General features: G+C 48.0%; 1 protein-coding gene across 2 annotated transcripts in view; it reads left to right on the top strand.

The window, feature by feature from the left end:
- The window catches only part of ARHGAP30 (Rho GTPase activating protein 30), a 144,610-nt gene that overhangs the window by 93,841 nt on the left and 23,139 nt on the right, over positions 1 to 27,630 (top strand). For both annotated transcript variants that reach the window (XM_085637459.1, XM_085637458.1), the window contains exons 9-10: positions 3,796 to 3,873; positions 22,946 to 23,455. In XM_085637459.1, the coding sequence (XP_085493585.1) occupies positions 3,796 to 3,873; positions 22,946 to 23,455 (588 nt within the window). The remainder of the gene's footprint in view (positions 1 to 3,795; positions 3,874 to 22,945; positions 23,456 to 27,630) is intronic.

Raw genomic sequence — 27,630 nt, 5'->3', positions numbered from 1 at the left:
ACAGGTTCCCTCCATCTCCCAACAATCTTCACTACAAGACTCAGGCCAGCTGCCTATGGTGATGCCAGCTCAACTCCTTATTGCTTCTGGTTCATCTATCTCTTCTAACATGCCTCGAGCTGCTACTGGCCTGGCCCCCTGTGCACAACCCCCCAGTCCAAAGATTCTTGGAACACGGAGCCTGGGGGCGGGTAGGCCGCAACCCAACTCGCTTGTGAATACTGGCATAAAGGGTTTGGCTAAATCTCTTCCCTATCCGCAGCTAGCCCCCGAGGCTTCACCATATGTGGTGGTGCTTACGGGAGTACCCCCATTGCCAAGTGATAGGGGGGAATCTTATCATGAATTAAAAAACAAAGTTATTCACTGGTTAAGTAATCATAGACCACTGAATGGAGTAGGTCGGGGAAATATTCTCTTTGTGCGTAGAGTTTGTTGGTTGGGGACCAGACCTAAAGATATCTGTGGGGACTGTGTCTTAATTAATTTTAGGGACCCGAGAGTAGCTGGCCACATATTGGATCATGGAGGGTCGACCAAAGCAGGCTCTATTGACACCTGCCACTTGGGGTACGCATCCTCGTGTTCCAAGGCCCACGGAACTACCTTACTTCCATCAAGTCACCCAGGAATTTGATTATAATATCCCGGTCGCCAACTCATTTTATGCACTCAGCTTTGTGGATTGACCACCACTTTCGAGGCTCGCTGAAGGAAAGGCCATGTATACGAAAGGGGGCCAGGTAAAGGGCGGCTGTAGCTCGGAGGTGGGCCTCCTTAATCTGGCAATTGAAACCGGGATAGGAGTAATTGCTAGCCCCTTATCCCCCCAAAGTAACAGCCTAGTACAAGGGCCAATAGAGTCAGGTTCTCTAGACCCAGTAGCACCTCCCTGTTCTGTCGTTTGTGATCTTTTAGAGGACTGTCCCTCTCAAGTAGTTACAGGTAGACCCCTAGTGGGGTCTTGGAATGTGGCTGGACTGGGGTCTAAACTACCCAATCCAGAGTGGGGTAAGTTTATGGACAGCTACGATATATGCTTATTCCAAGAAACGTGGCTACGGTCCATTCCATCGAGGGTAGGCTATGCGTCCTTTTATGCACCTGCGGTTCAAGGAGCCAGGGGAAGACCCTCGGGGGGGTTAGCTGTCTGGGTTGCCTCTCACCTTGGTTGTTCAGCTAAGACCATAGACCATGCTCCTTCTGTAAAATAAGGGATCTGGAATTGAATTTATCCAAAACTAAATTCATGGTCTTCAGCCCTAGTCTAGCCAATTGTCCTCATCCCCAGATGGAAGGAATAGAGCTGCACCGTGTAGCCACATTTGACTACCTGGGGGTTACCCTTAATGACAAAATGAAATGGGGTTCTCATCTGGTGAAGGCCAATCTAAAGTTGACACAATCTGTGGGGGGTATTTTGAAGCTTTTTAATAACACCTCCTTTAAGCCCTTGGGCCCCCCTATGGAAATCTATAAATCCCAAGCAAGAGGGGGTGCCCTTTACGGCGCAGAGCTCTGGGGCCATTGTAGTAGTGCCCCTCTAACTTTAACCGAGAACAGTTTCATTAGGCGGCTTTTGAAATTACCAACGAGTACCCCCTTAACCCCCCTGAGATGGGATTTAGGTTTAGTTCCTATTGAGGAGATCGCCTTGAACCGCCCACTCCTGTATTGGAGACGTCTCTGGACAACACCCGAGCTTGCGAGCTTTAGGCAAGATCTTGGTGATCTCCTGTCAATAGGGAAATTGGGGAAAATCCCTTGGCTAATGTACGTTAAGAATCTTTGTTATGCCTTAGGTAAGGGGGACCTGTGGTTGTCACCTGAAGAGTCTTGCCCTTTACTGACTAAGAAATCACGGATTGTGGCTCTCCAGCAGTATCGAAAGGAAATTTTATTAAACTCCTCCCTGGGTAGGCTCACCATTACCTTTTTGGACATTAAGACCAGTCCCTACTTTGAAACTTTCCTGGATGTTATTCAGCCCCCGCTGGCCAAGAAATTATACATGCAGTTCAGACATGGTTCCTTACCACTGAGGGTTTTAACCCATAGGTGGAATACTGTGCCATGTCCTACGAGTTCTTGTCCAGAATGTGCTGATATCTGCGAGACAGAGTTGCATGTTGTGCTCTTTTGCCCTCTTTACACCAAGGCAAGAGCAAAATGGATTATCCAACTCTGTAAGTCTAGGGGCATTAGGGACTATCAGGAGGTGTTCAGGATCCTGAAATATGACACTACCCGTATGATAGTGTTTGCGATGGCTAGATTCCTCCTTTCCATGTGGTATTCAAGGTGTAAAAAATTACAAAATGATAGGTTATAAACTGTTCCTACAGAGATGAATCTAGCGCTGTAGCGAAAGTACGCTTAATTATGAGATTGCTTAGGGATGAGATGTTGTTTTATGTGTTTACATTGTTATTGACACTACTTCCTCCCTTCTAATAATGCTCTTAATTGCGTTTTAAATGCTCAATTAAAAAAATAGGTTCTTATTCCTGATGGACTATACCACTTGTAAATGTTCATTTTTTATTAATTTTTATTGTAAATATGTATTTATGTCTTTTTACGGTATTATACCGAAATAAAAGTTTTTTGACTGACTGACTGACACCAGGTCAAACCTACGGAAATTCACCAGGTTGGGGTTAGGTGAGATTAGGAGAAATGCCAGGTAATCATCACAACATTTGGAAGTGAGTGCAGGAGGCACTGTTGTCGGCATGAGTGCACCACTGCCGAGTTTGAAGTCAGAATTACAAAGTCAGTGTGAACTGTGTCCACAAGTTGTAGTTCTGACTGGGGAGCAAAGACACATTTACTCACAACTCAAAATGATATTTGTCATCAGAATGAGTAGTATATGTTAATGCTCCACTTTTCCAAAAGATTCTAAACCATAGAGAATAAAAAGCCCTTCACAAGGAATAAAACATAAATTGGTATACCTCTCATAAATACCATGCAGTTGCGGTCCGTGCAGGTAACAGCGGTGGGGTGGTGGGGCCGTGTAAGGGGGGATTCCGAAGGACGATGCAGAGGGAAAATTATTTATTTCTTTATTTTTCCCTCTGCATCGTCTCTCTAAATCCCCCCTTACCCGGCCCCACCGCTGTTACCTGCATGGACCACGGCTGATACCATGCTTCACTGCAGAGCACCAACATCAATTATTGTGTCATTCACATATTCCTTCCGCCTACTACAGCATACAGAATGGGGCAAATGGTCAGCCCACCTCAGCCACTGGCTACCTTCACGTTGAGCGCTATCATTCTGCATCTTCATAAGGAGTACATTCAATGCAAAGTAGTTTCCTTAAGTGTCAGGGACTACTATGGCAGTGTCCTCTCTGAGAACCAAAATATTTTGTTTTCTTTTAGCAAATGTGTTATTTTGATTAACAGCTTCATCAACAATAAAGTTTTGCAAAACCCATGACAAAACAAGCACTGATAAAGCCAAAAGACTGGTGGTCACGCCAGACCTATTGGCTTGGCCAATGTTTGCTGTTTTCGCTGAGAAAGTGTTGAGTTCGATACACAGTTGCAATTATGCCAGGCATCATTGCAGGTTGGTATGGGTACAGTAGTGGGCTGCAGGGGGCAGACACGTGCAATCTCTAGCAGACTGATGTATTTCCTTGGACGTCATTTCTGTAAATCGCAGTTAATGCCGGGTTCCTTGCTGTGTGACAGAGTGAGGCTTTATTAAAAGTTTTTAAGTGTCCATTGTCTGGTTCCTTATTTTAATTCTCTAATGATGTTATTCCTTCTTTTGCAGATGAAAAATCTAGTAAAATGAACCTGCGGCCAGCAAAAAGCATGGATTCTCTAAGTTCCATGCCTTGTGCAAGTGAAGGTAAAATGAATACCCTGCTCAAATGCTCAAAAAATAAATTCTTCTTCTAGAAGAACAGGCCCAATACTTCTGTTGTAAATCTGTCTTTACATGCTTGTGGTCACCCAACCTTTTCAGAAAAGCTTTTAGCAGAAAAGGCTGAATTAGTTGCTTGACACACTAGAAGTCAGTTTTGAAGGTTTCATCATAGTTTTGATGTCAAGGGTAGTGCTATTCATAGTAATGCATTTCAGACTCTGGTATGAGTTATATTTTCAGATAGTCTTTATTCAGCATACACAGAGTACAACGGTATACAAAGAGTATAACCATAAAAGCATACATTCATATATATGTTAAAATCAGTTAAATCCATAGCGAATTAAAACAGCAAAATAATTATTGTCATATCAGAAAAATCTTTTAAGTATTAGAACAGCAGGACTTTGCTTAGCATGGCATAAGACAACAATTCATATTCCAAATGAATCATTTTTTGCAATGAAAGCATACATATAATTTTCAATAAAACCACCATAATAGTATATACCAGAGTAAAATCCCGGTATCGGAGATCAAATATGCCGATAAAGTGCTTAGTGCCATTGTAAACACAAGAGGGAGAACTTTCCTCAGTAGACAAGATACAACCTATCCCTATTGAACTGCTCTGCCTACAACAAATGCGGGATGCAGTTATTTATTTCCCCACTAGCTTTCTCAGACGGTGGCAGTAGCTAGAAATTTATAGACCATCAGACAAATAAACTCTGACTTAAAAGGCTGTACATAACACAGGGCTGATTTACAACTTCTGATATTCGGATGTACAATAAAGAGATTAAAAACTGTTTTCGAGGAACAGAATATAGTTTACAGAAAAATAAAAAGTGTAAAAAAGACTGGGCCATAAGTGAATCGCAAGGACAAAGGTCCAAGAGCGAGTCATGGTGTGCAGAGCTAGAATAGGAGACCAACAAAAGAGCTATAATAAATCTGAACCTGATTAAATAAAATCTTTGTGAGTGAGAGAAGGGAAACATCATATATGTTCCATGTTCATAGTAGTAACGTGAGGTAAGAATTCCTTTACCCACTTCTTTTTAAACTTATGATCTAACCTTTGTTGGGCACATATGGCAAAAAAGTATATTTTAAGGTTTTTTAATTAAATAGAAGCCATTAAAAGTGGGTCACTTCAGAGTCAGTAGGGTCTCCTTTTTATTGAATCTGACTGGCATGAGGACAAATCAGATTAAAAAAAAAGAATAATAGCTACTAATGGGTCATTTACTAGATTAGGGTTGTCTATCATCATCATCATCATCAATAAATCTTTATTCGGCTGCAAATCAACCATAAAAGATTACATAATAAAAACATTTCATACAAATAATATACTCAAATTTATGATGAAATATTGTTTAAAGCAAAAATAAAATCCTTTGCCCAACATGTTCCGAAGGCGCATCGCGGTGGAAATGTATTTATAAATCATTTAGCGAATAAATTCATCTTTCAAGAGGAGCAAATATTGTAACGCAGCCCTGCACTTTCTTATATGTAAAAATCCTAACAATGGTTTTAAAAAAGCACGTCTAGGAATAGTATTGAGTCCACAGAAAAACATAAACTGTAAAGTGCTCTGTGCTGATTCTGAGTCACAAGGACACAAATACAATTTTGCATCACAATGTGCATCATGCGGATAGGAGACCAATAAGTGGGCAATACCCATCCTGAATCTTATAAGATAAAATATCTTAGGGTGATTAAAAAAGAAAGAGAGATAGGGTTCATTACCTAAAGAACAAACCAGTAATGAGTGTTCGACAATTCTTTTCTTGCTATATTCTGCACGATCTCTGAGTTCATAGCTATATGTCATAAACCTTCTTTTCAATTTGACTCTTGGAATTTTGACTATATTACCAGGAGTGTCAATACAGTCTGGTAGCCCCAACTTCCCTAGTAGCTCGTGTATATACATAATCCAGGGAATTTTCTTGACCAGTCCAGTTTCAAACAATCAGTGATTATAGCTCGATTTAGGACAGTCTCTTCTTTCACCCAAATACTATGCCATAACAGAAGTGGTGATAACTGAAGATGAAAAGATAGCGGGGTTACACCTAATTCATTATGACAAATAGTAACAGCAGTACTTTTAGGCACTATTAACAACCATTTCAAAAACATATTTTCAACTCTCTGTAGACCAGCAATGTTACAAAACCCCCAGACACCAGCGCCATACATAGTGATGGCGCACGTGCGAGCCTTATATATGTCTGTAATGACTTTTATAGGCCGGCAGCCTAGTTTGTTTGTGAACTTAAATATAGGCTCAAGGTTATGATTAAAGCCTCCAATTCTTCCCTCCACTAAGTGGGACCATGTATTTTTTTGATTAAAAAGAATGCCCAAGTAGGAAAAGGTGGGTACACAAAGTAATTTTTCATTATTAATAAAACATGTTTTTGTGCTCATGGGAGGTTTGCCCACCACCATAACATGGGATTTAGCAACATTTGTTTTCAGTCCAAGATCACTCATAAAACCAGTATAACTAGTTAAAAGCCTCTGCAGTCCCACCCCTGTTCTGGACATTAAAACACAATCCTTGGCATATAGAAGTGCTGGAAGGGGTCTACAGCCTATCTGAGGTACATCCATATTCCCATTGAGCAAATTACTCTCCAGGTCGTTGATGTAGAGGCAGAATAAAAAAGGGGCGAGGACACAAACTTGACGGACCCCGCGATCCATCTTTATTGGGGCGGTGAGCTCGCCGTTGACACCATACCGCACTCTACCCGTTACACCCTGGTGCATTGCTGCCAAGAAGTGGACAATCGATGGTTCTATACCCATAGAGAGCATCTTCTCCCAGAGTGTTCCCCTCCGCACCCAGTCAAAGGCAGACGTCAGGTCCATGAACCCCAAATAAAGGGTTCCTGGCCTGGCTAAGGTGTACTTGGCGATGACCAGGTGCAGATTCAGACACTGTTCAACAGTGCCAAGGCCTCTCCTGAACCCATATTGAACATCTGAGAATTTCCCCGTCTCATCTGCCCAAGTCTCTAGCCTCTCTAATATTACCCGTCTCATGATTTTACATGTGCAATCAATCAGTGATATGGGGCGGTAACATTTGGGGCCCGTTCTATTACCCTTTTTGAAGATAGGGACTATTATCACTGTTCTCCAGGATTCTAGGGGACCAATGGGCCGCATAACATCTCAGTAAATTGGTCAGGAGAGGCAGCCAGAGGGGAATATTGGCTAAACACAGATCTGCTGGCATGCCATCAGGTCCAGAGACCTTATTCTTGACTGTCTGGGCTAAGGCTCTCTCCACCTTTTCCAATGACGGCGGTGCCAGAGAAATACTCCCAGATTGATAAGTAAGCCTCACATCAGAATTATTACAACTCCTGTACAGGCCAGAAAAATGGTCTACCCAATCCTCAGGCATAATTGTTACATTGATATTATCATTGGTAGAACCATTAAAGTAATCTTGATTTACGGTACGCCAAAAAAAGTCTGGAATCTCTATTTTGACATGCCACGTGAAGCTGACCCCAAGCTTCATGCCTAAGCTCGGTCTTACGTTTCTCCAATGCATGTTTGTAATTATGGCGTGAGTTTTTTATCTTGACAGTATCTCAGGGTTTTTCTTTTAAGGCTTTAATTAATTTACTGTGATGAAAGGTGCAATTACTGTTGAACCACCGTTTGTTATTCTGTGGTCTTGCACCTTGCTTCCTGATTAATATAACATTCGTGGTCTCAGTTATTGACATAAATGATGTTGCAATGGACTCAAAATGTATATCCTCAGCTAGACAGTCTAAAATTTCTCTTAAATTGACTTCTATGATCTGCTTAAGGACGTGATCAGGATTTATAGCTGACCATTTCCTAAGTAACCCCTTATTTCTAACAAGATTCAAAGGGGGTATTCTAACAGGATCATAGTTATCATCAATTATGTTTACCAAATCTAGTGAATGGGGATAATGATCACCTAGTCCATTTTTGTGGATATTAAAGATGACAGAATGCAAGCTAAAATATTCCGATAAGACAATAAAATCAATCAGAGTGCCCTGGCCTCTACCTACATATGTTGCCAAGTCAGGGCCCATGTCTTCTAGGAGATAAATAGTCATATAGACAGAATATTTTAACAAAAGGGAGTTAAGTATATTCCCACACAGGTTATGATCAAAATGGTGACCATCACCACTGTCCCCATTAAATAAATGGTATACAGAGCATTTAGAAAAGGGGTATATCTTACAGATGAAGTCACCTCCCCTGAGTAAAACAAAATCCATAGTTATCTCCTCAATATGCCTAGATAATGTGGATTCCAATTCTTGGGCAATACAAGTATCTAACATATTAAAATTATTATGGTAAAAATGTATGACAACCAGAGTCAGATTTTTTTAATATTAAATATTAATGATTTGAAAGTGTGGGGACTCCAGGCAAATTTTTCCCAGTTTCCTATTTAAGGTGGTTGAGACCAGGGTTAGAAGCCCTCCTTTATGGTGTCCTCCTAGGGATACCCTTGCTGGTGTATGGATGGAATAAAACACATTTAAATGTATAATGTCACGCATCCAAGTCTCCTGAAAACAAATTATGTTATATTTTTCAATAAAGCTGACCCATTCCTCTATCTCCAATTTGTTCCGTAACCCCGCAATGTTCCAAAAGAGGCTTCCGTGAGTTATCAAAGTGTTCTGAGTGATTTGCACTCTCTCAACGCCACTTGGAGCTGAGTCTGGACCCTCCCTGAGCACCTGATCAATCGGTGCATGTGCATCCAACTAAGCAGAGACAGATGCGTCTGTGTCGCTGTGCGCATCCGGAGACTGTGAGGCCATGTCACGCTGTGTGTCACTGGACGCACCCAGAGACTGTAAGACCTGGGTTTTAGAACGCAATACAGTGATATTCCATGAGGTAATCCTCCTGAGGTGATCTGCGGGGGTGGCCATGGAACTAAATGGCTGCACAACTAGGGGTGGAAGGACAAACTGTACAACATAGGGCCAGGGGACTTAACATTGTTCACGTTGGTCTGAGCGCTGGGTCATGGACAGGGTAACACCATCTCTCTCTATTGAGTCCTTTATTTTCCACGTGGCAGGTGATCTTTCCACTATCTTAGTACAACGGGGTCTGCTACCCTGCTCTAAAGTACCCCCCTCAAAGCCCACAACTGGCCTTCCACCCGAATCTAGATGCTGGGTGGGGGCGGATCATGCAGGCAATATCTTCCAGATTGTTAAGGGCTTCAAAATAGTTGTTGACTGGGACAGCATAACTGTGCCGAGCTAGCCATGAACCAAAATCCTCCTCTAAGAAGAGCTGAGAAGGTCTGGTGGGTTGATAGAAGAACCCTAAGGGGATAACACTTATCCTCCTACTTCTGACCGGCCAATTACCCACTCTATCTAAGATAGTTCAGACCACGGCTGGGGATCTGAAAGACAACACTACACAGTCAACGGGCAAAGTTTTATTAGAATTTCTGACCCACCCTATTCGCCGTGCTATCCTAGATTCGGTGAAAAGATTAGAAGTTATTCCTGTTTTCCCACCTAAGAAATGGAGGGCTTTATTTTGCAAAGTCGACCAATGCTCAGCTTCTCCATGTGGCAGTGGGGGCACATGATTCAACATTACAGTGTATGGTGTTGCTTCTGGTGGAAGGTGTAGTTCTTTTGGACCCTGTAAACTGCCCCAAGTGCCCTTTTGTGTACCAGAACTGATTTGATTGTGGCCCACCTGGCCCAAAATATGACCCTCTCTGCCTAATGTCGCCCGATTAGGGACAGATCTTATGATGTCTTTACCCAGAGAACTACCCTGTGTGTAATAAGGGGCCTTTTGCTGTATTATCGTCAGAGGTGAAACTCCTACATCCTCAGGTACAGGTCTTACTGAGTCACTAGATGATGTTAGGGAGTTCAATTTATGTTGTTAAAAAAGAACATTACACATAGCATTACCCCGAGGGTTATTTGGCCCCCCACATCCCATATCAGTGCCGGGTGGGTCTGTAGAGCAACTAGGACGACTCTCTGTCAGTACTACAGAGGAGGAGTTGATATGTCTTTCCAAATTAGCTAACCACCCCTCCATACAAGTTAACATTGCCGATAGTGGCTTTAAAAGGACTGACAGTGTTTCCTCCATTTTTTTCCAGAACTCCCATTGTTCCAAAGGTGTAGGACCGCCAGACTCTACAATAATATTAGGGGGTGGTGGCGTGGACCAGATTTAAATCAGTGACCCCGGGTGCAGGTGCGGATTCACAACCGTGTGTTTTTTGCCGAATGTTAGATTTTCTGTTAGCGCCCTGCCCCTTTTTCTTCTTCACCGGAGGGGGGAGGCACTTTGCATGGCTATTTTTTCCTTTTTGACCCCTGGTGATTACATTGGGTCTATTGGGTCCATGCAGTGGCTCCTGGGACTCAGGTACATTGGTATTTATAGTAGTTATGGTATCAATTACGGGGGTGTGTGACAGAGAGGATGCCGCAGGATTAGGTGCTGGGGTGATGTAAGCATCCTGTACAATCAATGGCTGTGATTGTACAGCCAGGGGCTCAAGCGATAGTCTGCGTTCAGTTAACGCAAGTTCATGCATTAACGCAGACTCGGCCCTTAACAAAAAAGCATCCAGCGTGCCAACTACCTCCTGCCCTGTTAGTGACTTGTGCTTACTCATTGTAACAGCCCCAGGATATCAAAGGGTGATTTACAGTCCAGTACAGTCCAGTATCTTATAACACACTTGTAACACTTATAGCACACAAACCAGGATACCTAGATTACATAAGACCTCGCAGGAACATAAAGTGTGGCGTGCAACGATGGTAAAATGGTAAGATGGTAAAATGGAGACAAGAAAGACTGGGCTTAAAAAGTCCTCAGTAGCAGCATGTATGGTGTCTACCCACACAGTTAAAGTGCAACGTGCAGCGGTAAAAAGGATTGACAACAACATTTAGAAGAAATGCAGCCAGTCCGTAATTAGGCACTGCCTGGAAGTGTCAGGCCAAGTTCACCGCGCCTCCACTCACCGGTCTCACCTCCTTCCCCCAGGACGATCGTGGTGCACTGGCACCGGCAATCAGCAGGTCCCAGATCCCAGATCCCAGGTCCCGGGTCTCTACCAGCGTTGCTGTCTGGAAATCATGCAACACCTGAATTTGATGCAATGAAGTTCCAGTCGTCAGATTTCCTTCAGATTTCCCTCTTCTGGGTCCAGGATCCTCACAGCAACAGAGGGCTTAAGGAGGCCTCTTGGGTTCTTAACAGCATCAATGCCAGGCCGCATGAGGGAAGAGGGAGCGAGGAGAAGTGCTGGGTAGTACTGGGGAGTGCTGCCACGAGGCACAGGTCACAAGTCCACAGCACCTCAATCGCTCTCAATTCCTCCTGCTCCTGGCTCCTTTATTCGATCCCTTCTTTGACTCCGTGGCTGTGGGCTAATGAGCTAATGAGCCACGAGGCCACTTCGCCGCTCTCGCCTCAATCCAACCCCTCCGTACTCTGAGCTGTCTAGAGCAGCCCAATGACAAAAGGCGATGGTAATGTAAAGTAATGTCAATATCATAGTATCGCCATGGGCACCCCTCAGTCCCACCTCCCCCAGAATACATACCCAAATAACACACACACAGACTATTAGGTTGGGTAAAGTTTGCTGCAGGTTTATTACATATTCCAATATGTAATGGGTGGGTTATCTTACGGGCGATCCAAGGGCAGGCAACCAACTGGGCCGCCTACCCGCCAGATGAGCCGGGCAGCGCTGGGGCGAACCTGCCTTTGCTGCTGTCCAGGTGATTCTTTTACAGGATCACGTGCCGTTGGTAACTTCTACTCACGCCCCTTTCGGGGCGGAGCGTCGCATAGCAAACCCCCGGTTGTTCAGGCCCACAACCGCCCGCAGGACTAGCGGGGCGCCGACACGGCTTCCAGGATCCTCCCCTGAGGCTCCTCGGATTTGGCTCAGGCACCCCCTATGGTGCTGCGCAGAGGTACCCTTGGTACCGGCCTGCTTCCAGATCGCCCTGTAACTCCGCCACAGCCCTGGAGGTGGCCCACCGTCGCCGCCAGGGCCCCCCACCACACCTTGCTCTACCTGCAACCCCTCATCTCTAACGCCTCGCTCAAGTCTAGGAGAAATAGATCCATGCCCACTTGCGACAGGTACACCCCATCTATATCAAAATACCCCTTCACGCTTCCTAAGCCTCTTTGCTCCGTGAACTTCCGCATTGCCCCGTTGATGCGTCTCCTAGAATGCTCTACTGCCTCTGCTGATTTGGCCCCCCGCCAGGTTCTGCGAGGGATAATCTCTGACCAGATGACTTCGCAGTGCCCTACGCGCTTGCATGTCTCCCCCAGGTCTCTTTTCATGGCTAGCAGTAACAGCCTCCTTCCTAGGGTAATGAGATCATTCCCCCCCAGGTGAATCACTAAAGTGTGGAGGAGGGTGGAGCCCTGCGCGACCAGCCTCTGCTCCAGCTTATTCCGGAGCTCAAACCATCTCATGCCGGGGAAACCCATCCACTCAACATGTGTCTGTGGAAAGTGCCGCATCCGATTCCGGTGGGACGCCCATCGGGCCGCCCTGGAGACAAATGAATGCCCGATTACCCACACCAGTCGCCCTAGTAAAACAAGAGACACGGTTTACACTCCTGGTTGTTTAATCAAACAGTAAATTATCCACGCCATAACAAAACGCCACTACAAATCACTGCACACAAAAAGGATTAGTCACTACTTCAGGGGCGAACATACCGTTTGTAACAGTCTGACTCCCACCGCCCCACTTTTTTCACCCTGGCGGGCTCTAAACCTGCTATGTGGGCCGCCGTGGCAGCGCCAATCCTAAAAGAGTGGCTGGAGTATGTTGTGAACTATGAAGATAGACACCTGGAGCCAGGAGGTATTATTAAGTCTTCTTTATTCAGTCTCCAGTACAGGTCACATCTGTCTTTAATCCAGCCAGCCTAGTGTGGTACCAGCCCCACCAGGAGCAGCCTGCCTAGCTGCTCAGCCCATCTCTAACAGCCAACACTCAGACACCTAGGCATTCCATGCATCACAGGCAGTCCAACATTCCATGACCATCTCACGCTCTGGCTGAGCAGCTAGAGGCAGCAGGCCTGGAGTACATGTTATACAACTAAGTAGGGTATAACATTATCCATTTTTCTTCAAAGAAAACGACAAATGAAAGTAATATAACACCAAGCAAGAACTATAAACAAGAAAAATGAATAATGGTACAAGTCTCTCGGATGCAGAAATAAAGTCAAAACATCGCAGGAGAAAGAACCAATAAAGCAAGAAAGGATGGATAAGATACATACATTTGAACAGCAATATCCCCCATCCCCCCTAAAAAGAGATTATATAACATTTTGCAGCGTAAGCAAAAGCGTAACATTACAAGCAATACATTTCGTAGCATTTTGTATCATACACGGTGACGTAATGTTCTATAACGCAAAGGGTAAAAGACCCCACAACACCAATGCCCAAAAGCATAACCTAGAGTAGCGCTAAAAGTAGAATACCCTGCAACTACAATCCCAAGAGAAAGGGAAACAAACATGTATATGGGTTGTCACCCATAAAAACGCCCGTGAAGGGATGTACAATAGTACTGCGCGCAACTGTTAATGGACTAAGCCATATCCCAACCCAGTGTAAGGGTTAACCTAGGTACTGTCTATATATGGGAACTGAACCCATGTCCCAACCCCCTTGTGGAGATTACATACCCCCATGTAGGAGTAACAAACATAACTAAGAAAAGGGCTGTTACCAACAACCTTCCCTCATGTATGGGAACAATGTGATGACCACCCACAGGACTTATGGACGCCCCATCCATAATAAAGCGAAAATCTGTGGCATCACGACAAAAGATGTGCTGTAGAAGATAATCTCACTATCTTAACCTCTGAGAAATGAGAACACTGTAGCTTTAATAAACTACACTCTATAAACATGCCCCTAAAGAAAGTAGTATGCCCACATAAAACACGCTGGTGAGCGCCCTCTCACCCGAGTTGTGCTTGGACAGCACTTCCCCTGCGTAAGGGAGGCTGGAGTACATGTTATACAATTAAGTAGGGTATAACAGAGTATCTCTTCTCTGGCTGGTCCAGACCCGCCCTGGACAAACTGGCCCTGATCATTCGCTCTATCTGGTATCTGGTCACAGGGGCCTGGTCCCTGTGTACAAGCAAGTAGCCCGGGGCGGGGGGGCGGCACCCCAAGATCTCCTTCACCCAGTGGACTGGGCAAAACCTGGGGTCCCCAAGGGGCCAGAGAATCACGTCAATCCCCGCCCCGCCTGATCATTCTTTGACCTCCTGAGGCGGATGGTCAGGGAGTCGGTGACGGACACGTCTGAGATAGCTAGAGCATCCCCCAAGTTGTCATTCTTGGACCTGGCCACCAGCTCGCTGATTCGGAATGCGCCGAAAAATGCTAGGCAAAAGGCAGCGGAGAAAAAGCGTGGCCTCGTATGGTGAATAGGTGACCGCCTCCAGCATGCCCAGCATGCCCCTCAATATGTCAAAGTCAATGGGGGCTCGGCTGTCCGGCACCCTAGGCTCGTCCCTTGCCCATCCCTTAAGGGCGGCCCGTATGGCAAAAGAATTGGTTGGGTCTGCCCCCCAGACAACCTGGTGTCGTGGCTCACTGCCGCTAAGTGGCTACCAACCCAAGAGTGGCTTTTCCCCTGCCCCCTTGCCCATACCACAAATGCTCTGACTTTGATCTCCATTGTTGCCCCTGAAGTGCCCAGCGCCAGGGACACCGCCCTGAAGGTTGCCATGTGTGAAACATAATGTTTCCTGGTACCTGGGGCCAGTGCTCTCTCCCCCATCGATTTCAGCTGCTGTCCCACTGCAGGATTCTCTAGAGGTGCTCCGGGAATGGGGTCATCTGAGCTCTCGCCCGCGGCCAGGCCTCCCTGAAGCGGAACCACTGAAAACGAGAAAGAGCATCAGCTGCCACATTTTTTACACCTTCAATGTGCCTGGCCCTAAATTCTACATTGGCGTGCAAGCAGATCCTATCCAATTCCCTCAAAAGGCATAGTACCAAACGGCACCTGGCTATCTGACCATTGATGGCCTGAACGACCGCCATGTTGTCAGACCAGAATAGGACCTTTCTGTTCGTCAACGTTTCGGGCCATAGGTGCAAAGCAACTACAATGGGGAAGAGCTCAAGTACCGTGATGTTTTTTGTGATCTTGCGCCTGCGCCATACGTTGGGCCATTCCTGAGCACACCAGTCTTCACCAAGGATCGCCCCGAAGCCCTCCCTACCAGAGGCATCCGTAAATAAGCACAGCTCCTGACTGCCCACCCACGGTTGCCGCCATATCACTGTCCCATCAAACCGGGAAAGGAAGTCGTCCCACACGGCAAGGTCCTGCTTTAAACCTGTACCTAGCTTGACCCAATGGTGCTTCTTTTTTACCCCCGCTGTGGCCCTTGCTAGTCTTCGAGCGAAAACCCTCCCCATGGGGATGACCCTGGCTGCAAAGTTAAGTCTTCCTAACAAGCATTGGATTTCGCCCAGGGTGGCCTTGTCCCTATCGAGCAAACTGTGAATATCCTGACGTAGGGCCTGTACCTTATCCGCAGGGAGTCTGGACTCACCCTTAACTGTGTCCAACTCGATGCCTAAAAATACCAAGACCTGCGCCGGACCCTCCGTCTTGCCCGGAGCTAAAGTCACACCCAAGTGTCTTGACAAATCCTGGAAACACTGCAGTGCTCTGGTGCACTCCTGCGTGTCAGCCCCCCCGATGAACAGGAAATCGTCCAGGTAGTGGGTCACTCCCTCTACCCCGTACCTGCTCATTAGGGCCCACTGGAGGAAGGAGCTGAAAGCCTCGAAGTACGCGCATGACACTGAGCAGCCCATGGGCATACATCTGTCATAGAAAACTTTGTCCTCCCACTTGAAGCCCAAGAGGTGTTGGCTATCTGGGTGGACAGGCAGCAGTCTGAATGCCGACTCTATGTCTGACTTGGCCAACCACGCTCCCTTACCTGCCCTCCTGATCATGTCCACCGCTAGGTCTAGAGAGCAGTATGACACCGAGCACCTCCCCTCATCTAGCCAAAAGTTTACTGAGTCCCCCTCCGGGTACGACAAGTGCTGTATCAGCCTAAATGCCCCAGGCTCTTTCTTTGGCACTACCCCCAGGGGGGAGATGACAAAATGCGGCAGGGGAGGTTTGGCAAACTGACCCGCCACCCTGCCCAGGGCAACTTCCTTTGCTATTTTGGACAGTACTATCTCCGGGTGGTCCCTTGCGGATTTGAGGTTCTCCGCATCCCTGCTCATGAGGGGGCCCTGGTATGGGATGCGGAAACCTTCCACAAAGCCCTCCGCAATGAGGGTACCGTCCTTGCTATTGTGGTACCCATTGAGGATAGGAAGGAGGTTGGCTATGCTGATGGGGGAAGGGCCTTTCCTCTGGTCGGGGGGAGCGGGGGCCAACATGCTGGGGGTTGCGTCCCCAGTGGGCAACCGGGGGAGGGTGGAGGGTCGGGGGGTGGGGAGGCTTGGACCTGCCGGGGCTTACTTGTCCTGTCTGGCCGTGGATTGGCCCGGGCTGTCTCGCTTGGAGCATGAGGTCGCAGTATGGGGAGCCCCACACTTGCTGCAATTATGGGCGAACCGACACGCCTTGCCCCATGAACATGACCCTGCGTTGAACAGCCTGCAGGTGCCGTTGGACTGTGCTCTAAAACCCAGCTTGCGGCGCCCCCCCGGCCACCTCGAAAGGGTTTCCTAGTCTGTGCCATCCCTTCCTGCTTAGTCTCTTTATTCTTCTCACTGTTGGGAGTGCTCGGCTTGGCTGTCGCTTCTACCGCGTGCTTACCCATATGCATAACCCATAGCCTGACCTCCAGCTGATCCCACTCTAGTTCCGGACAAATAGCCCTCTTTTTCCTAAAGTCGCAATCGTATCGGTACCAGCCCATGCCCCCGCTCTTGGCGGCCTCCTCCGTGATGACACTCGCATACTGAAATAGCCCTGGCCCTTCCTCTGGGAACTTTTCCATTATTACCGCTGCCATTATGGCGAATGCCTGGCCCCAAGTGACAATGTTCTTCTCGGGCCAAATTTGGAAGCGAACCTTCCTGTCCTCCTCCTTGGCGCCCATCTTCCTGGTATCCACCCCCTCAGCCCCGTGCATGAGCAGGGTGAAAATGTCAATAAACTCTCTGCGCCAAAAACCCTCCTTGGCCACCAGGGGAACTTGCCACCCCAGGGAGCAGCGGCCAGATAATAGTGGTGCAGTGGTTACCAAAGGCTTGGGCACCACTGCGGGGGTAAGCGCCGCTGGAGGCCCCGTCGGTGGGACCGCCTTAGGTAGGTTGAGTATGCTTGCGGCTAGGTCTGACGCTATGACTGTCGTGGGGGTGGTCGTCGGTGGGGGGACCCCCACTGCAGTGTGCTGACCTCCCACGGGCGGAGGGATGGCGGGTGCCGGTCCTCCCACCTCAGACCCAGTGGCGCTGGACGGACTGCCCCCTCCCTCCAAACTTGTGTGAACGCCCCCGGCACCGTGGCACCGCCAGGTGGTGCAGGGGCGGCGGGCACGGCTGGCCGGGCCAGCATTAGGCCCGTTCTGACCTCCGCCATGAAGCTTCTCAAAGTGTCAGAGAGCTTACCGAGGTCTTCCGATGTTGCGAATGCCACCTGGTTAGGGCAGCTGGAAGGTGTCGAAGACGGTCCGGCGCACAAAGCCAGGGGGGCCTGGAGGGGGGCTGCGGCCCTGGGGGGGGCAGCGGCTCTGCCCCTCGCCGGCGGTTGTTCCGCCGGAAAATCCTTGACTGAGGGGCGACGTATCCTCTTGGACCTAGAGGGGTCAGCTTCCTTGCTGTGTTCCCGTTCTACGGGCAGGACCTCACTGGCGAATCCAGAGTCAGCGGGGTTGCTGGTTCTCAACAGTTCGGTGGCCCAAGCCAATCCCTTGGTCCTGGCCAAGTCTAGAAAAGCGGCAATACGGGCGTCCTCGGAGGTGCCTGCCTGGGTCTCCTCGACTTGGGATCTCATTGTAAACAGCGGTGGGGATCCCTGACTATCCATCTTATTCGGGGCGTGTGCCTCCCAATTCGATGAGTACAGGGCGAAATGCAGTGGGCGTGCTGTCCGGCTGTCGTGCAATAGTCACTCTGAGCTCCTCGTCAACCTCTAATCCGTCGCGCAAGGCTGCTGTAAAACAAACAATTGTGAGACACGGGACACAAACGACAGAAGGAGGGCCTTCAGCCCCCGCAGATGTCTAGACGCGGCTTGACGACAAGCGTCCATTGGCAACCATCCTGGCACCGGGGCTGCATGGATCCAGCACCACTGCCACCGTGATCTGGCAGTGGGGCGCCCGGTCGCAGCGCTTGCCCTACCTGTTGTCCCCTCCCCCTGGCCCGACTCGATCTTGCCCCCAAAAGACGGCTCCCGGAGGACTATGGCAGCAGAATCCCTCTGCTCTGGGCCAGCAGAGTACCGACTGGTGGGATGGGGAAAAGCGGTGTGGGTGCCCTGGTTGTGGTCCTCCGCTCGGGCGGGCGGTCTGGCGGGAGAGGCTGTGGGCCTCCAGCTGGGCCGCCCACTGTGCTGCGTACTCTCCCCAAATGGGAGATAGTGCACCCCGAGGTCTACAGTGATTCGCCCACAGCGTCTGCCTCGCGAAAGTAAATCTAGTATTTGGAAAGCGCGAACAGATACACAAAGGCATACCGCGCTGGCAGCTTGTCAGGAAAATTAAGCAATCTATTGCCCAGAGACACATGGTGCTGGGTTGACCTGCCGCCGGTGCCATGGATCGAAACCTGAGCCCCCGACTCCAGCCTCCGTCACCCTGGCCGCGGCGCTACGCTTCTTCCCGAAATGTCTTATTTGCAGAGCGACTCCCCACGGGACGGATTACTCTTACCGGGAACATTTACAACGTACCCGTTCTTCACCTATGTGAGACCAGGGTTCCCCTCTGGTCGCATCCCCCTCCTGTGATTCTGGGCAAATCCCCCATCCCCTGGTCCCTGAATACTTAATCTAACCGGCGCTGGCGTGTGGTGGCCCCGCCTGGTCCGAGCTATGCAGGTCGCAAAGTGTAACTGCCCCGACACGGGCGACGGTGCGGAGGGGCACACCGGCTCACCCGGTGCCGCTCCAGCCCGTGTGTCCTTCCCTGGCCTCATACTGAACACATCTGGCGAGGCGGCCTCCGTGAAGGTTGCTAATAGAGCCGGAGCACAGCACCGCCAGACAGGCCAAATGAGTCACCCGTCGCATTAATGTGCCTCGAAACTCCCCTCCACCGTTATCACGCGAGTGGCATTTCTCTCTACAGGCCCCCCTGTCTGTGCACGTAAATGCCCGCCGCAAGGGCCGCAGACGCTACATCCGCATGATAGCAGTTTTTTTTTTTTTTTTAAATTAAGACATTTTTAATCATCGTGACACCATGCAGACAAAATGTGGACAGATTACCATTCTTCCAACTAGGGTAATTTATGCGTGGTGTTTCAAATGCACCTGTGTAAAAAGCCACCTTTACGGAAGGTCGGTTAAACAACGCAAGAGCAACAACCTACCTAGTCGAACGGCAAGCATGAAGGAAATTGCATTTCGTATTATTCTCCCCTCGTTACTCTCCGTTCCCATGACTTTCTAGGGAATCGAGTAAATACCTAATAGCGAGGGGTGGTGGGGAGGCCGTGGGTCCAAAGGCCCAACCCTCAAGTTTGAGGCCGCAGACCGGCCAGCTGGGTCGTTTCTGACCGAGGGAACACCCCCTAACCTGCCCCGACCACTGATCGCTTCCAGCCCCCAGACCCCCGGCGCCGGAGGAGACTGGCGGGGAGCAAGGCCGGGGCTGGGGGTGGAGTAAGGCCCCCCGGCGATACCCGTGTGGCGGGACCCTCTACTCGGGCCGGGATAGGAGGGTGTGGTAGGCCAGGCCCCGTGACGGGGCGTTCTGCAGCCGTGTGCCCCGCCACCCCTGCCCCAAACATTGCGCGAACTTGCCCCGCAGGCATTTGGGGCGCCTTCCACGAGCACCGGTTACGGTGCCCAAGGACACATGCCTCATTGTGAGGTGCCGGGAGATTGTCTGCTTTGCCCAGAATCACCCGGGGCTGATCCGGCGCCGAGACCGAATCACCCGGGGCTGAGCCGGCGCCGAGACCCACACCAAGTGTCCCGGCTCCCAGTCGGCAGCTCTGGCCCCCATGACATATTCCCCATCGCCGGCAGCATGTAGGGGGGGTGAAAATAGTTTCGAACCTCCCCCGCGCATCGAGATGTGAGCTGCCCCATCACGCCGCCCTCTCTGTTTGTCAAAACTATGGCTCGTGCCCCCCCCGCCCGTGGCCATCCGTGCCACAGGGCCCCGTCCACCTGGTACTGCCCAGGGACAGGGCCGGGCGGGGGTGGGGTGCATCAAAGACTCACCGTTGGTACCTCAATGACACGAACGACGATGCGGCGAGTGGGCAACAACCCTACGATGCGGCATCCTAGGCGAACAAAGAGGTCGCCAGGAGGGTGGGGGAAGGCTAAATAGCCTCCCCCTCACCACGGAGGCCCGGAAGTGACGCGCCTACGCGTCACCTCTGGGCGAGAGAGAGCAGAGGGAGACACCGGTCGGCGTCCCCACCCCCCCCCCCGGGGGGGAGGGGTGACCGGTGCCCAGGCGGCACTAGGGCGCCGACCGCTCTAGCGGCCCCCTGCGGGGGCCGCGGTCGGCGGCAATACTAGAAGCCACTGGAGGCCACTGAAGGCCACTGGATACCGCAGCCACACAGACCACCACACCACACAGGTAGTGCTCCGCCAGTATCCATGGCCGTTGGCTCTCAGCACCGTCGATGCCCGCCATTTACTCATCGTGGCTCGCGGGTGCCTAATAACTGCAGCTCACAACCAGCGTTGAAACGAAACTTGCTCCCGCCGCATTAAACACTGCGTTGAACACTGCAAAAGGTCCGGTAGCTACTGCTGACGGGGGGGGGGGGGTTCGTGGGGGGGCTCGGCTCGGTGTATTTTTGCCACGTTCACAACCAACTGCTCCCAGCCGTTCACCACCATTCACCGCCCTCAGCTCCTCATCCCTCGCTCCTTGCAGCAAAACGTGGACTGGATCATCAGGGTTGCCTAATTTGAGCACACGGACCAGGTGAATATCGTGATTTGGTAACAAACAAGCATTTAATCATAAAAGAGGCTTACAATAGCTGTGGAATTTAACACTACATTTCTTTTTTCCTGCAAATACAAATTTCTTTGGGGAGAAATACATTTTAAGATTTGCATCTCGGTATGGGGGTAAACTTTAGGCATTATTTTTATCCTCACTGGAGGTTAAGAACAGAGATTGGGGTGGTAATTGTGTACCCTCTAAATACCATATCGCTGGCATTGGTATTTGCTTGGGTGGTACTACATCTGAGGATACCGGGCAACACAATATTAGGGCCAAATTACGCTTTTCATAAAGCACATACTCCAATAGGGACCATTGGCAGTAGTGTTCTCATGAAGATACATTATCTGTAGTTTAATTTTATGTAGATATCCAGACACCACAGCATGGCTCCATCTGCTCAGGAACATCATTGGCCGCCCTAGCACTATTTTAAGTCAGCAAAACAGTTCAATATAGTTCACAAAACCATGACCTGCAGCTTCAGACCAACTTCTTCACCTTTTCATGGGAGGTACCCTGAGCAGCATCAAAATAAGCAACAGGTTAGTTTAAGAAGACTCTGTTGTCAGTAATTACTTGTAATCTGTATATGACTTCCGGAGAAAGCTATGACCCGTAACAACCGCAATACTCTGTACACGGAATTAGTGCTATGACAGCTGTATACAGGAGGAACGATTCCATGTATTACCATATGCTATGATACTTATTGTATAAAACTCAATAAAAACAAGTTTGACAAAAAAAATAAGCAACAGGTACACCTGATATTTGCAGCACCACAGTGTGACAAAATTGAAGTAGCTATTGGTGTATAAAAATAAGTTAGGCTAAGCTTGAATTGCCGGGATGTTGTTTACTGGACTGAAGTCAAACTTGATTGACTTTCTGCCAAGTTACAACTATAAAAATGTATCAGCAATTACTGCTGGATTCCCTATTAGGAAAGAACAGATTAAACCAGAAACCATGGCCACTGCTGGCCAATCACTTACTTGATAAAAAGAATTTAAGTACTGTAGTATTGTGTCACCTAGGATATCTTCTTTTTCTCATAAACAGGCATTTATGAGTGGTGATCCAAAAGAATGCAAAGTACTCCTTAGTATGTTTGTCATTCTCGTCTCAAAAGAAGAGAGGGATAACATTTTCAACACGAACCGAGCTGTCAATTAGAAGAACCATTTTACACATCCTAGTATTTGCAGCAAAACAACATGCCAGCCAAAGTGAACTCTGACTCCTCCAAACTGGTTTTACAAACACTGCTGAGGTGGCAAGAGCTGCACCTAGTGAAAGATATCCCAAAGTATGCTGTTGTTAATCCTTTACTATGTCAGTGACCACATGTCCATCCTAAGTAGAAGATAAAATGTTCTTTCATTCATTCTGTAACTGAACAGGGCCTATGCCAAATGCAGAAGTGTCCCATTCTAAGAAAGGGCAGATTATCTCATTTTTTCCACGTTAACAGCATTATGTTTGGTGTCTAAAGACTGCTTTAGCTGTTTGTTGGAAAGTTAATGAGTTCCCTATCACTGACACATGACATATTAAAACAGAGGACACATTTCCTTTGGGAATGATGCAATTAAATGGTCAATCTTGAGCATCACAAATAATTTCAACATACATTTTACCGGCGGATAAGCATTGGGCGTATCACTATTCTTTACTCTGAAAAAAGCTATACTCTCAAAAATATTATGACGTACACCTGAGGATGTTGTTTTGCTAGCATAGTTCTTTGGCATAGTATCTACAGCGGTTTCTTTTTGTCTTACATTTAGATCCTGATGTAGTGGTGAGAAGTGCATCCCAGAAGAGCCCTTCCCCTCTGCAACATGAGAGCTTTGGCACACACTCCAAGCAAGAGGTCAACCAAAGCTCACAGGCATCTGACCAGTACCCCAGCAAAAACAGCCAGAGTGACGCATGTGCAAAACCTCAGGGCGAGATTACGACTAAATCCGAACCCACCACTCCAAAAGCTGGTCGAGCCTCTGTTGTGGCAAACCCACAAGGACGGTCGCCCAAGACAACAAGGAATCGGGCAGAAAAGTGTGCTGGAGTCCACATTTCAGGGCCTTTCTCTGTTACAGTTCCATTCCACATTACGTCCAACCTCACCTTATCTCGCCTGACCCGAGGGCTAGAATGTCCAGCCTTGAGTTATTCGATGCCAGACCAAGGCCAACTGGAGAAAGCATTCCTACAAGAAAAAGAAGCACCCATGAACAAATCAGAAGAGGTTGCCAACATTACCCCTGAGAAGCTAGATGCAGTGAAAGACATCATTGGTAAGAATTTTCTTAAATTGGTGTTGGCCTTTTTAGGTCTCGCCTAGGCAGCGCTCGCACTGTCTCTTTGAGACAGGCTGTATTCAGGAAATGGGCATAAAGCTCCGTTCACTTTCAGCCCATCTTAATTGGCTCCTGTCCCTGTCCTTTGTAAATGGTGGCTTTTTATTGGTCAATAGGCTTAGTAGGTCCTCCTTGGTACCACCTTGTCTCTTCTCGCAACTTCCCATGAGGACACCCTGTGATACATGTGTTGTTATTCCCTAGGTTTTAATTACAGCCTCATGGCACTATTTTCTTAAAAGGCTTCAGGCAAGACATACACTTGGTCCTAAGCTAGGCTGGCAGTGGTTACTTCACTCACTAGAACATCTCACATTTATATGAGACTGTCTATTAATTTCCCTTCATCAGCTCCACACAGAGTACAACCTAATCCGAAATTAATGTAATAATTATTTGTCACATTTCAAAGCTACTAATTGTATATATGGACAAAGCTATTTGAATGTACTCGTAGTACTGTCTTGCATGCAATGCATTATGGGTAGGGTGGATTTACCATATCTTCTGCAGGGTGCAGTACCATACAGAGGCGCAACTAGAGCCAAATTTTGGGGGGGGCTAAGAAAAAATTTCGGGGGGGGGCTGAATCTTTTAAGGCATAGGCAGAGTGAAGCTGCAGGGGCTCTTAGAAGGGGTGAAGCAACAGCGAGGCCTCATTAACATGCAAATGGTCTTTTAAAGACCTGTGAAGTACTCGGGTGCGGCTGTGTGTGCGCCGGGAAGCTGTCTCATCCCGGGCTGCCACACACGACGGGGGGGCTGAAGCCCTGTGAGTCCAATGGGTGTTGCGCGCCTGGTACCATATGTGACCAAAAGAGGCCTTCAGTGCTGGTGCCGTACTCACTAGAGACCTCTAGGAGCAGTTTGTGGTACTGCACTTGACATGCAGTGCTGGTGCCTTGCTGACTAGCTGCCTCTAGGAGCAGTTTGCGATACTGCATCGAGGCATACAATGCTGGTTCCTGGCTCACTACACAAGCATTTGCAATGGACTAGGTCCCGCATTACTGAAAGTATGAGCTATTGGCGTTGCATTATTATTTGCAACGCCAATACCTTAAACTCAGTAATGAGAGACCTATTGCATTGCAAATGCTTGTTTATGCTAGTTGTTGCATCCTAAATTCATATATATATATATATATATATATATATATATATATTCCAAAAGTCAGATAACGTGCGCTCTCAGGAACAAAGTAGATCAACACAGATAGCGGAGAAACGGGTGTTTATTCACAACGCGTTTCGACTTTACAAGCCTTGATCACGTGAATAACAGTGCTATGGTGGCAATGAACTTAAAAGAGTGAAGGGCTGTCAAAACAGACAAAGGACCAAGTACATGGTAATCATACAGTATCCTACTGTGGCGGCCATCTTAGAGTGGTCAAATACCAACAAACGCATGGAAGTTATCGCTCCCAAGTTGTCCTACTGCTGCAATGAGAACAAATAAGCAACAATTCTAATAAACAAAATAAATTAAACAAAATAAATGATATCTAAACTGCATTATATCCTAGAACCTGGCAAGTGCCTGCGATAGAATGTTCAGACCACCCCATGTGACTCCAAATGGAGAGATAAAATTACAAAGGCAGAAGATGTAACCTGTGTATGCGGGATGTCAGGACGGGCATAGCAGTAGACAAAACATGGCGACAGAGGGAGAATAGTATGTGTTCCCCAAGTGGGGCTAACCGTGTTGACCAAGAGATGGACCAAAGTCTTTCACACGCCCATGTGTCCAGAACTGGTGATGACCTCGGTGAGATGGAGGGGAGAGAGGGTAGGCTGCCCGTGCAGAGTGAGTGTCAGTGTTGGGGCCCCTTCCTCTCCTCCTGAAAAGAAAATAAGAATACATAGTTAAAAACAGATGCAAATGAGTCTGCATCATACACAATTCTAGTGCAAGTTCTAAAATGGGAAGAAGGGAAGAAAGTGCACACTAGTTGCAACGATAAGACATAATCCAACCATATGTACATCATGCATAAACACATAGTCCAAATACATCATTCTCTAAGGTGTATGGCCAATTCTTCGTCCTGATTGAGACCACCAGGGTTTTTGCTTTGGAAATCAACAATGTATTTGGATTCCCTTTGTCTCAACCTCAGTACCCTGTCGCCTCCCCTGGGAATACTGGGGATTTGTTCAAGAATAAAGTATCTCAGTAATGTCGAATCAGAGAAATGATGGTCCCTGTAGTGCCGTGCGACAGGATATTTTTCGTCCATGTGTGTTATGGCCCTACTGTGTTCCAGTACCCGCTTTTTGGCCTGGAGGGTAGTGCTCCCTATGTACCATTTGTTACAAGGACATACAATCACATAGATGGCAAATGTGGTGCTGCAAGTGAGAAATTGTTCTATCTCTTTGTACACACCATTGTATGTGGTCGTTTTGAGGAATGTACTTTGTTTGCATGCCTTGCAATGGCCGCAGGGAAAAAATCCCTGCAACCCATGTGTGTGTCTGTCAGGGTACATAGTGATGTCGCTGCGTACCAACATGTCCCTGATGTTCTTCCCCTTCCTGTATGTGATACTGGGTCTCTTGGGAATGCTGGTGCCAATGATGTTATCAGTAGTAAGAACATTCCAATGTTTGGTCAGGATATGTTTGATGTTGTCTGAATTGGTGTTGTATGTCATGATGATGCGCGTGGTATCGTCATCATCCTTGGATGTCAGTGTCTGTTCGTTGGTCAATGTAGAAGTTCTAGAAATCCCGCTGGCCCTGTCTCTAGCTCTGTTGAGTACCCAATTGGGATAGCCTCTCTCTCTGAAACGTTCAAACATCCCCTCACTCACTTGCAAATAGGCTTCCTCTGAGTTACAGTTTCTTTTGGCCCTCATGAGCTCGCCAAATGGGATGCTCCATTTAAGTGTCTCAGGGTGGCTGCTCAGTGCATGCAAGATGCTATTGCCAGCTGTGGCCTTTCTAAAGAGAGTGGTGTGCAGTTGGTTGTCCAGGATGTCAATGCTGACATCAAGATATTCTGCCCTTGTACTGCTGACATGCCCCGTGAGAACAATATTGCTGGAGTTTTGATTCAGGCACTCGATGAAAGCCAGTGCTGCTTCCTCGTCACCATCCCAGACAATAAAAAGGTCATCGATATAGCGCAGCCATCTAATGACGTGCGCGAAATGATGGGCAAGGTCTTGCTTTGCCCGTATGGTCTCCTCCCAGTGACCCATAAATAGGTTGGCAAAACTGGGGGCAAAGCAAGATCCCATCGCGGTACCTGTTGTTTGCCTGTAGAGTGTACCATCAAATAGAAAGATGTTGTTGGCGAGACAGAATTCTATCATCCCCAACAGCATCCTGCTATGTTCCCTGAGTCTGAGAGGTCTTAGCTTGAAAAAATGTTCACAGGCCAACAAACCTTGTCTATGTTCAATGATCGTGTAGAGGGATTGTACATCAAGTGTGATGAGAAAGAATTTCTCATCCCACTGGATGTCTTGGATCTTGGTGAGGAAATCTTTCGTGTCCCTCACATAGCTAGGAAGTGCCATGACAAACTCCCTAAGGAAATGGTCCACGTATTTGGAGACATGTTCCGTGACACTCCCTCTCGATGACACGATGGGGCGTCCTGGGGGATCTATGGGGTTTTTATGTAGCTTGGGCAAAAGGTATAGTACTGGGAGCACAGGATGATCGTTTTTGAGGTATCTGTACTCCTCCCATTCTAAGATCCCTTTATCTTTCCATACAAGGAGTTTGTCCCAAAGATCGATAATGCTGAGATTGTATATCTCCATGGAAACAGAGATATAGCTTTGAGAATCATCTAGCTGTCTGAGAGCTTCCGCTACATACTTGTCCCGACTGAGAATGACAACATTGCCGCCCTTATCAGCAGGGCGTACTACCACATTGGAGTCATTGGCAAGCTCAAGAAGAGCCTGCCTCTGATCGAAGGATAGGTTGTTATATTTAGAGTTGTTTTTCTTCTTGTTTGTTCTGTAAGTACATAGGGCTTTGGCAACACAGTCATGGAACATATCAATGTTGTCATGTGGAAGGGAAGGGAGAAACGTGGATTTGGGTTTGAAACCTGATGATGCACTGTCATCCATGACGACCCCACA

Source organism: Triturus cristatus, chromosome 12 (assembly GCF_964204655.1).
Source record: "Triturus cristatus chromosome 12, aTriCri1.1, whole genome shotgun sequence".
Lineage (NCBI taxonomy): Eukaryota > Metazoa > Chordata > Amphibia > Caudata > Salamandridae > Triturus > Triturus cristatus.
The sequence above is the reverse complement of the archived record's forward strand: the minus strand, read 5'-3'. Positions and strand labels throughout refer to the sequence as shown.